The 11,381-nt window shown below is 43.5% G+C and overlaps 1 protein-coding gene across 1 annotated transcript in view; it reads left to right on the top strand.

The window, feature by feature from the left end:
- The window catches only part of Frrs1 (ferric chelate reductase 1), a 41,191-nt gene that overhangs the window by 19,000 nt on the left and 10,810 nt on the right, over positions 1-11,381 (top strand). The window contains exons 6-8 of the mRNA XM_005357191.3: positions 2,494-2,676; positions 6,562-6,660; positions 8,506-8,653. Of these exons, the coding sequence (XP_005357248.1) occupies positions 2,494-2,676; positions 6,562-6,660; positions 8,506-8,653 (430 nt within the window). The remainder of the gene's footprint in view (positions 1-2,493; positions 2,677-6,561; positions 6,661-8,505; positions 8,654-11,381) is intronic.

The raw sequence follows: 11,381 nt of genomic DNA on the forward strand, positions 1-11,381 counted from the left end.
CCTTCCCTTCCCTTCCCTTCCCTTCTCTTCCCTTCCCTTCCCTTCCCTTCCCTTCTCTTCTTTTTCTCCAGTCTTCCTTTCTGCGAATACCAAGCATAGAGGGGATTCAGTTACATGTAGACACGATTTGGAGGGGAGCCTTGAAGTGGTGTATAATACAGATTTTATCCTATTCAGATTAGAGTGTTGGGGAACTCAGTGGGCTATGGCGGCCTCTGCCCAGAATCCCAGCAGTCAGGAGGCAGAAGCAGGAGGATCGCTGCACATTTGAGACCAGGCTGGGTTACGGGGTAAATTCTAGGTTCGTCTGAACCAGGTAGTAAGACTATTTCAGCTCCTTCCCCTCAGCAAACAAATGGATGAAGTAAACAGCGTAGGAAGTTTGAGGTCAGCCTGAGCTACAGGAGCTTCTGCTCTCTATGTCTGTCCCCACCTCCTGCACCCGAACAGAACCTGGAAATTCAGTGTGCCGAGTCCCAGGAAAAAGAATCGCTTGTAAATCCTGTCAGCTGCAATTCCACTTAGGCTGTCTGATTCAAAAGAGCGACGATGCATAAAGAGATTTGGAAAGGGAAATGCACACTAGAAACCTTAGGAAGGTGTGCGCCAGAGAAAATTTGGATGCATTAGATTGCATGTTGCAGAACTGCATACGTAGGATAGAAAGGTGTCGGGGCGTTGCCATAGTGGAAAACACATGCTTGTGCCTAAATGGTGACTTAGCTGCCTTCAGTGGGTCTTCAGAGGAAATTATTCCTGTTTTGGCTTCACTTAAGATGAGAAAGAGTCACGTGCTGCTCTTTATGGCCAAGAAAAGGCATCAAACTAACGAATACTTGCCTTGACCTGTGCCTTGTGCCACACAGATAAGAGGTAAACTCTAGGTCAGAGCTTCTCAGCCTTCCTAATGCTGTGACCCTTTAATACAGGTCCTCATGTTGTGGTGACCCCCCCCCATTGTAAAAATCATTTGTGTTGTTACTTCATAACTGTAGTTTTGCTACCATAAATATCTGTGTTTTCCGGTGGTCTTTGGGGTCGTGTGACCCACAGGTTGAGAAACAGTCACCCCCCCCCCTTTCTTTTTATCTGTATATATCTCTGCTTTCACCAAATAAGGGACTGGAGAGGTGGCTCAGCAGTCAAGAGCACTTGTTGCTCTTCTAGATGACCCAAGTTTAGTTCCAAATCCCACATCAGGCTGCTCACAGCTGCCTGTAAATCCAGCTGCAGAGGCTCTGGTGCCCTCTTCTGGCCTCCTTGGACCCTGAGCATACATTCACACAGGCACATACGTACAAATAAAACTAGAAATGACTAAATAATAAACCATTTAGTTTACACAATAATTGTCTTCTTCGGCACCCTTCTCTTCCACGGGTTTAAACACCTCCGTGGGTGTTGTATTTGATCACATTTTAATGCATGGCGCACTTTGGTTTGACTGTACATTATTGAGGAGGTTATTATCTATGTTAGCTCCCACTTCACTCTTAATACTCACTTAAAAACTGCTTTGAGTGAGTGAATGGTTTGGACATCATCACCTTCGGAATGGAAAATATTGCCCTTCGTGCTGTCAATAAAAGGGATCTATTCTTTGAAATTTTACCATGCTTCTGTGCCAAGGTGATAATCTTTAATTATAGGGAGATTCATTCAGAGTCCTGGCACTTTTAGGGTTAAAAGATACCTCTTCGTTTCTTTTGGATTGCCAAAGTAAAGAGACTCTTAGAGAATAGGATCTTGGACAGGTGGAATAGATCAAAGCGGAGCTCATAGACCAAAGTCACGTTTTCAAGGTCCTGGTGGCTTCTGTCTTTACCCTACTGTGGCGTATTCAATATACCTATTAAGCCTAAGGCGGTTGTGGGGGTATGGTTGGGGTTCCTTAGGTGCCACACTGGACTCTCTGGGCACAGTGAGTGTAGAATATTAGCTGTGCCTCCTGACACAATAGTTTCTCCGACGGTTATTTAGAGTGGTTTAGATCTACAAGCGTGACATCTCCTGTATCACTGAAGTGCAAATTTTGAATGTGAATTTTAAAAGCTCTTTCCAAGACCTATGCATAAAGACTCATTAATGGTTGACTTGCCTGCTTTTTCCCATCTCTTGAAAACTAGAGGGTACCTGGTAGGCAAGATTGTCAGTGTGGTCTTATTCCTAGGAAATTTCTCAAAATTTATAGGGAACCTTGCTCCTCCTGGTCTTGGATGATGCGAAGTCTTTTTTATATTAAATGAACAGAAGCTCTCTTGTACCACCTCAGACTGACTAGTATAGTTTTCCAAAAGGTAATCAAAACTAACTACATTTAAAGATCCCCAGCTGCGAAAGCTCTGATTGTTTCTGATTTGTCGTGCATCCTCTGCTTCCTGTTTGGAAGGTGTTCTTGTTGCTGCCCATACCTGAAGGTAATGGCTGTCCAGTCCTTGGCTGTGAATGGCTTGTTTCATAATTAAGACTTTACCCTCTTTATATTTTTCCTAGTTCAGTGCTTCCGAGTGTGGGAGCAAGAAGTTCTGCGTTCGGAGTCCTTTGAACTGTGACCCAGAGACCGAGCCTGCCTGCCTCTTCTTGTCCTTCACCAGAGATGACCAGTCGGTGATGGTCGAAATGAGTGGTCCCAGTGAAGGCTACCTGTCGTTTGCATTGTCCCGTGACCAGTGGATGGTTTGTATCTATTGCTTGCCTGTGGGATGACAGCAGGAGGTTAGCATCAACAGCAGATTAGCTGCGCCTTCCAGCTCTAAGGGTAGAATGGGAAAGGAAAGCACTAAGGACAGATCTGAATCTCAGTGGCTGGTTCCTGATTTCAACAGGTGGGCAGTGATTTCTTAGAGCGGGTCAGCAGGGAAGACCATTTGCCCATCTTATGTCCTTGTCTCTTGGTGCAAAAGCAGGAACCACAGGCAAGAGAAATGTCTGCATAAAGCGCCATGTTTGTAATGCCTTTCAGACTATTGTTCGCGCAGGTGCTGGAACTAAAGCTGGTGCCTCTCCTGCTGGTGCCCCTGTCCTACTGCCATTAGCCAGTTTCGCACCCATGCATGCCACGTGTGTGCAGGCGTTCTGACTGCTCCTTTGCCTGATGTGTGCAAGGCAACCTCTTTTTCCTGATTCTTTCTCTTCCTGGGAGGGGACTGCTGTCTGGATTTAGGGATTCTGTAGGTGGCAGCCTTGTGCTGCTGGGGAAAAGCAGAATGCTACAGAAGGGTCCAGTTCCACCAGGGAGAAGAAAGAGCACCCTTGGCAAACGTAAGTCCTCTTCGTAGAGGCTTGGCAGTGAGCAGAGTGGATGCCCACTGGTGTGACTTCCTCTTTAAGGGAAGGCAAAGTCTTTGGAGACTTTTCTTCATGTCAGTGTTTAAACTTGACATCTATCCCCCCACCTTTTTAGGGGACCATATCTCAAAATAACGAAACAAAATCAAGCAAAGCAGAACTCTGACATGGCTGTGAAAGACGAGCCAAGATTTATTCCGAAAGGCACGCCACCCAAGTTGTTGGCATTGGCATAGGAGGATCAGGAGTTCGAGGTCATGGCAGATTTGAGGCCAGCAGCCTGGGCTTGTGAAGCCCCCATCTCAAAACACATAGCATTATAGTGACAAAGCAACACGTTACCTCATGCACTTTCAAGAGGAAGAAAGCTTCAACCTTTTCTCTGCAGAGTTACTTTTCTGGGAAGCCTTATACATCTTGATGCTGTGATTGTGCAAAATATTCTCTGTAATTACCTTCAGACCTGCAGCTTATTCTTTTGGGGGTTCTCAGTACGAGCGAAATGAATCAAATTTGGTGCCTGAGGTGAATAATGAGGTTGAGATCAGAGTCAAATGTGACTTTAAAGCAATAAGGAAAGGCTTGTTGTGCGAACGGGATGGAATTGGCTGTTAGGCAAATGCGGAAGAGGAGCCCAGATAGGATTAAAAGACCTTGTTGTCCGAACACATAATTTCCTTAAGGTGGATCTCTGGGGCACTGCGTTCATTTACATACGTCAGTTATGTATGATTAGATGTGACATATTACATCATATTTATTTGTCATTGAAAAATAAAAAAAAAAAACAACTTGTTTCTGAAACTGTGGAGCTCAAATTTGTGCTGTAATGTAATAGCACCATGTCCTCCTATTGGCCACAGTGACTGAGAAAGAGGGGAGGATTTCATTGTTGAGTGTGATGGCGGATGTCCTACAGGTAGGTTGTTAGCTCTTGTAAATTGTAGGCAAGATGGCACAAAAGCGTTTATCTCTAATTTGAGATATTTTAATCTCCCTTAGAAATCTTACCTATTTCTCTTATAGTGCTCATCAAAAGTGTTTATAAAAAGACTTAATTACGCAGGTGCAGTTGGTTTACAGAGAGAGCCTGCTTAATGATTAGAATCAGTTATACACCTGGTTGCCTAAATTGGCGGAAGTGGATCATCTTCAGGATATACTTTAAAAGTGGTTATTTCTATTTAAGGTTGTTATTTTCAAACTTTAGTGTATTTTTATGAATTTTTTTTTTTGAGACAAGGTCTCACTATGTACCCTTGGCTAGCTTGGAACTCTGTAGACCAGACTGGCCTCAAAACTCCCATAGATTGGCCTGCCTCTGTCTCTTGAGTACTGGGATTAAAGACATGTGCCACCACATTCAGGGTCCTGTTATTTTTGACTATATAATAAGTTGAGATACTGAAGTTTCTGGATATTTTAAATGCTGATTGGATAACAACCTAATTTCTACCTAAAAAAATAGTGGCTCATAAATTGACGACAATTGCTTTCATCAGGAAAATTGAAAAGTATAATTTTCCAAATTTTTGCTAATAGTGACTTGCTTATTTTTGCATTTTGGTCTTCTCTGTCTGTGATTTTTTTATGATATAAAGTCTAATAAGCAAACATATTACTAGCTTGTATCCCCATTTCCCTCTTAAGTAGAAAACAGAGTCAATTTCTTGAACTATACACTCATAACATGGCTGCTTCTGTGATCCTCCGAAGTGTGGGGATATCTTATCACACACCGAGCAAGAGGTTGATTTTGCAGCAGGCATTCAACCTTGAGATAGTGTCAGGTCCCCTAGGTTGAACACTCAGTCCCCAGGATTGCCCAGCCTCCTGCTGTGATTTTGGCTCTAGGGATGACAAACCAAGTGTGTGCATGTATACACGCGCAGAAGTCAGGGGACAACTTTGTAGAGCCGGCTTCCTCCCTCTACCTTTCTGTGGGCTCTGGGAATTGAACCCAGATCACCAGGCTTGCTCTACCAGCGTCTTTACCTTCCGAGCCACCTTTCAGCTCCTAGACTAATGGATTCTTCTGGCCCATTGCATGGTAGGTTATTGATGGAGTCTCTTTAGCTGCCTTCTGGCCCCTCTTGGCTTCTTAATCCATTTTTAGTGTGTCTTAGTGTGCCCTGGTGTCACAAGATGCTTCCCCCTCTGAATTTCCTATATTGTGTGCTTCCATGCTTCAGACATGGATTTCTGGAACTTCGGTGTTTATAAACAGTGGCATCTTCTCTTACCCTTCATTTAGGAGGTGAAGATTGAGTTACCTGTTCCCATTCTCTCCTGTGCTGTCTTCTCTGATAGTCAGGATGCCTCTCTGTTCTTGTTATTACTGTACTTCTAATCAGGTTGCTGCTAAGTCAGCTGCTTTGACTGTGTTGTTGTTATTATTTTTTTATGTGCACTGATTTGCAGGTGCATTTGGAGGTCTGAGGTTGAAGACAGAAATCGTTGTCAGTTGCTCTCCACCTCATGTTTTAAGATAAGGTCTCTCACTAAATCTGATGTTCTCACTGTTTCATGTAGACTGGGCTCCTCCTGTCTTATCCCCCACAGCACCTGGATTACAGGTGTACATTGCCATGCCTGGCTTTTTTATGTGGGTACTTTTGTTGTTGTTGTTGTTACCGTGTTGGCTTTAGGGATCAAATTCAGGTCATTAAACTTGGCATTGGGTACGTTTACCCACTAAGCCATTTCGTTGCTTCTCGCTCGTCTCTTTAAACCAATTATTTATTTTTGTTTTTATGTACCTACATCATTTCCATTCTCCCCTTTCCTGCCCTCCCTCCAAACTTTCCTATGTAACTCCCATCTCCTGTTCTCTTTCAAATTCATGGCCTCTTTCTTTGTTGTTATATATTCTAGTTCCATCTGGTACATCTGCAACAGAACTTCTGCACCTAAGGCTTAGAGATCAGTGTAGAAGAGGGGATGGGAAGGCTGTAAGAGCCAGAGGAATGGGGAGTTCGTTGTGAGACTTTGTCTCTTAGAAATGTTAGAAGCTCTGCCCGCAAAGTCTCACCTACGTGGCTGCCTAAATATTACCTGAACAAGGACAGCACTAATAGACACACTAACATGGACGGGGAGAGCTCAGTAGCCCTCAGCCCTAGAAGAGGAGTTACAGGCAACTATGAAATTCTGATAGTGAGAGAAATAGTCTTCCCCAGAGTAGAGCAAACCAATTGGTTGTCTAATATCAGATGGTCATCCCTGAAAAAAAAATGATTAGGGGCTCCTTAAAATAATGCCCTTGTTTTTCAGGGTGACGACGATGCCTACTTGTGTATCCGCGAAGATCAGACAGTGTATATACAGCCTTCCTATTTGACAGGGCGAAGTTATCCTGTGATGGAATCCAGGGTGAGTGTGAACATGCTGGGAACACACTTGGTTGGTCCTCCTTCCTGCTATGTGGCTGCCACCGATGTGACTGTGTGTGTGGGGCCAGCCCCTCAGTTAACCTCGCCCAGGCAAGGGCCCGGCAGTGGCATTCTTCTCTGAATTATCTCCAAGAAACATTCCATACTGAAAAAAGTACAAGGCGAAGTTCTCTGTCGGGAAACAATCAGTTATTGCTTACGTCACTTAAATTCTTTTCATTACATCTTGTAGAAAAGTATTTTATGGCTTCTTGACGTGATCATCCCCTTCCCAAAAGCTTATAGGACAGTTTTATAAGATGAGGCTTGAGAGAAGGGTGCCCCATGGTTCAGTATCCAGAACTGCTGAAACTGGGCTTGGAGGCATATGCCAGTGATGCTTTCCACTCAGTGGGTGGAGCTCCAGGGTCAAAGGTCAAGATCAGCACCACCACCACCACCACCACTCCAACCCACGGTATCCACGTCTTTAATCTCAGCACTCAGGGAGGCAGGTGGATCTCTGTGAGTTTGAGGCCAGCCTGGTCTACAGAGTGAGGTTCAGGATAGCCAGAGCGGTTACACAGAGAAACCCTGCCTTGAAAAACCAAAATAAAAAAAAAAGAAAGAAAGAAAGAAAGAAAGAAAGAAAGAAAGAAAAGGAAAGGAAAAAAAAAGGTTTAAGATAGGGCCTGGAGAGGTGGCTCAGCCATTATGAGCACTTGCTGCTCTTGCAGAGGACCCCGGTTATGTTCCCAGCACCCATGTGGTGGTTCACAACTTTCTGTAGCTCTAGTTTCAGGGAATCCTGTGTCCTCTTCTGACATCTGTGGGCACCAGGCATTCGCATACCTATATGCAGGTTAAACACGCATACACATAGAGGAAAATAAGTAAGTCCTAAGGGGAGTGGATAGTTTTAAGATCACTATTGGTGGGCTGGAGAGATGGCTCAGTGGTTAAGAGCACTAACTCTTCTTCTAGAGGTCCTGAGTTCAATTCCCAGCAACCACATGGTGGCCCACAACCATCTGTAATGAGATCTGGTGCCCTCTTCTGGGGTGCAGGTACACATGCAGGCAGAATACTGTATATGTAATAAATAAATAATCTTTTTTTTTTTAAAAAAAGATCACTGTTGGTTACGTAGAGAGTTCATGGCTAGCCTGGACTATACCCTCTCCCAAAAACAGTCAATCAAACAAATAGCCAAACTTCTGTTAGTTACAGAAGTGGTTCATGGCTAGTAGGAAGGAAGAACCCATGTAAGCCCTGGTGCCCAGGTGGTTGCCTTGCTTCCCTCTTGCTGGCACCCGTGCCAATGAGGAGTATTATTATTGTGTTCTAGGACAGTTGACAAGCAAATGTGCTATGAAGGCGCAGTGGCCCTTCCTTAATGTCACAGTGAATGAAATGTGGCTGAGCAGTGGCTTTCCTCCATGACACCACTGCTGCCGTGCCCAGCTTTCCTGTGAGGTCAACTTCCTCAGAAGCCTGGAACTCTTGCCTGGATGCCTGCTGCCTGCTGGCTTCCAGGGCATTCTTCAGTGTTTCTGTTGGTGCGTTGGGTTAGCACATCTGCTAGATTTTCTAGCCTGGGTGGAGGAACTGGGGAGATCCGGCTCAGAGTGAAAAATAACGTTTGCCAAGTGACATAAAGATAAACTGGAATAATTAAAAAAAAAAAATCCTTGGTGTTCTTTGATGGGGAAAACTAAGGAAGGACACTGAAGATAAAACATGCTCCTCCAACCTCAGAGAAAGGAAATGGAGCAGACCAGGGTTTAGAGCGTGTCTTGCTTTTAACAAATCTTTGGAAAGTGTTGAGAAGCTCTTCTGTTTGTAGGGGACCCTCAAGGATATGGCCTGGAGGCTAGTGGATGGCATTATACAGTGTTCATTCAGAAGAAACATCACCCTTCCTGGGGTTAAGAACAGATTTGTGTTAAACGAAAGCTACTACATCTTCCTAGCAGAAGGAGCCGCTCACGACGGTAAGCACTCCGGTTAAATCTATCTTTGCACCTTGTTTTTCTCTCTTCCTTTCCCCTCTCCTTTGCACATTCCACTACAGTTGCCCATTTAAAGGTGTGGAAGGGGTGCTCCTTGGATTTTAAGTTAAGCGTCTGGCTGTGTTTTATACAGAGAATGTCAATCAGGTTACAAGGCAGCATGGCTTATGATTTCAATGGCCCCTGCCTTGTGCAATGGATTTGAACCAGAACTGTAAGCGCCTTGTAAGATGTATGTCTTTGGGCTTTGCTCCACTTTCCTAGGAGCAGTGCCTTTTGGATTGTTGTAAGAAATACCAGCTCCGGTGGGACAGTCTGTCTAAGCTGTATCTGATCTCCCTGGACATGAGCTTCTCCAGGGGGTCTAGTAAGAGCCCAGGCAGCCATTCAGACTAGCAGGGGTTGCATCTGGTTGCTCTGCTGCGGTCATTTCCTGTCATGCACCTTCCTCAATAAAATGGGTACCCTGTGGTCCCAGTGTACTTTAGGAATCTGAATGTTTAGTTTCAGTTTTCTTTGGTTGGTTGTTTTGTTTTGAGACAGGGTCTCCAGTATAGCCCTGAGTGGCCTCCATGAAACTTTCTGTAGCTCAGTCTAGCCTCAAATTCATAGAAATCCACCCATCTCTGTCTGTCGAGAGCTGGGATTAAAAGCACACACCGTCACATACAGCCTCATCTTCATTTTCGTAAACAGTGTCTTCAGTAACAGCAGCTTTGCCATCTTGTTTATTTCTAACATTGTTTGTGACTTCTGTGGTTTGAGTCACCAAACACTTAATTGAGTCTATTGATATTTCCTTCCTGATTTTCTAGACTACTGATTTAGTTTGGCTCTCTGTTGCTCTGACCAAAAGCACCCACAGGGGACAAAATGTTCTGTTTGACAGGTTACTGTCCATCTTCAAAAGGAGCCAAGGTGGGAGCTTGAGGCAGGAGCTGAGGCAAAGATTGTGGAGGAACACTGCTTCCTCTGCCTTGCCCAGCTTCTTATATATCCCAGACTGCCATCCTAGGGATGGCACTGCCCATAGTGGTCTGGGCCCTGCCACATCAGCCATCAAGCAAGAAAACGACTCATAGACATGTCCAAAGACCAATCGGATAGTGGCAATTCCTCAGCTTGTAGCAAGTTGATAAAAACTAACCAGTGTGGTTTTAACTAAACCACAAATTAAACGATCACTTCAATACTTGATCTTTACTTTGATTGCATCCAAGTGTTTTGAGGTGTTTTCAGTGTTAGCATCTCTCAAAAGGCCTTTGGTTTTAGTTTTGATTTTCTGTTTAAACCAATAGCTTACAAAATAGTTTTGGTGCTGGAGAGATGGCTTAGCGTCCGAGAGCAGTCCTGCTCTTCCAGAGAACCTGGGTTCAATTCCCAGCACCCACATGGCAGCTCACAACTGTCTATAACTCCAGTTCCAGGGGATCTGACACTCTCACATTGATGTCCATAGGAAAAAGAATAAATTATTTAAAAAATAGTGCTGTAAGTATCTAGATGGATCATCTTTCCTCTTTTTATTTTTTTCATTTTGTTATACAGATAGTATAACCTATATCCTTCACAGATTTTTAAAAATTTAGTTATTTCAATTATTATTATTATTATTATTATTATTATTATTATTATTATTATTATTATTATTATTATATATTCAGGTATACCCATGCTGATCTTGTGGCGGTCAGGGACAACTTTTGCTGAGTCAGTTCTCTCCTCCAGGGCGCCAGGTTTGCACTGCCAAGTTCTTTTACCTGCTACAACATCTCACAAGCCCCATCCTTTTGAAATTTCTGTGACCTAGTCTGTTGCTTGATATCTAGCATTTGTTTGCAATAAAAGTTTACAGATCATTAAGTTTCTTAACTATTTTTGTACTTGAATAGTTTTCTAAAAATATGTTTGCATATTCTGTAATTTATTCTTTTCTAGTGATGGATGTTTAGTTTATGTTTTCTTTTTAAGTAACATAAAAACTTTGCTATGAATATTCTTGTGCCTATATTTTTGGTTCAAAACTATTATGCAGAAGAAGAGAAAGAAAGATTGTAAGAGTCAGAGGAGGTGGATGATGTCAAGGAAGCAGCAAGCAGCATCCTCCAGACACAACAGGGCCGATGTGCGATGGCAGCATGCACAGGACTTGCCCATGTTCAAACCAGACAAAACCCCAGCAAGGAGAAGGGGAAATGGACATGGAGTCCTGTTTCTAACCACAAAACTATTTGCAATTGATACCTGCTGGGAAAGGGAAGATAGATTTTCTTGAATACAATGTTACTGGGCACATCGACCAGATGCTAGGGTTTAAAAAGTTATTTTACCTGTGTAGTAGGGGATATACATATACAGATACACACACATTTGAAATAATTCCTTATTTTCCTGTTTTGATTTTATGTGCAACAAATAGTAATAAAAGACACAAATAAGGCCATCCATGGTGGTGCATGCCTTTAATCCCAGCACTAAGGAGGTAGCGGCAGGGCAGGGACCGCAATGGGACAGAGGCAGGTGGATCTCTATGAGTTCAAGGCTAGCCTGATCTACATAGTGAGACCCCCCCCCCAAAAAAAACACCCAAACCAAACCCCCAAGAATGAAAGAAAGAAAAACAATGGAAAAAGATAATATTTTTTTTTTTCAGTTTAAAAATAGTTGTTTTCGCCGGGCGGTGGTGGCGCACGCCTTTAATCCCAGCACT

Source organism: Microtus ochrogaster, chromosome 21, assembly GCF_000317375.1.
Source record: "Microtus ochrogaster isolate Prairie Vole_2 chromosome 21, MicOch1.0, whole genome shotgun sequence".
NCBI classification, from domain to species: domain Eukaryota; kingdom Metazoa; phylum Chordata; class Mammalia; order Rodentia; family Cricetidae; genus Microtus; species Microtus ochrogaster.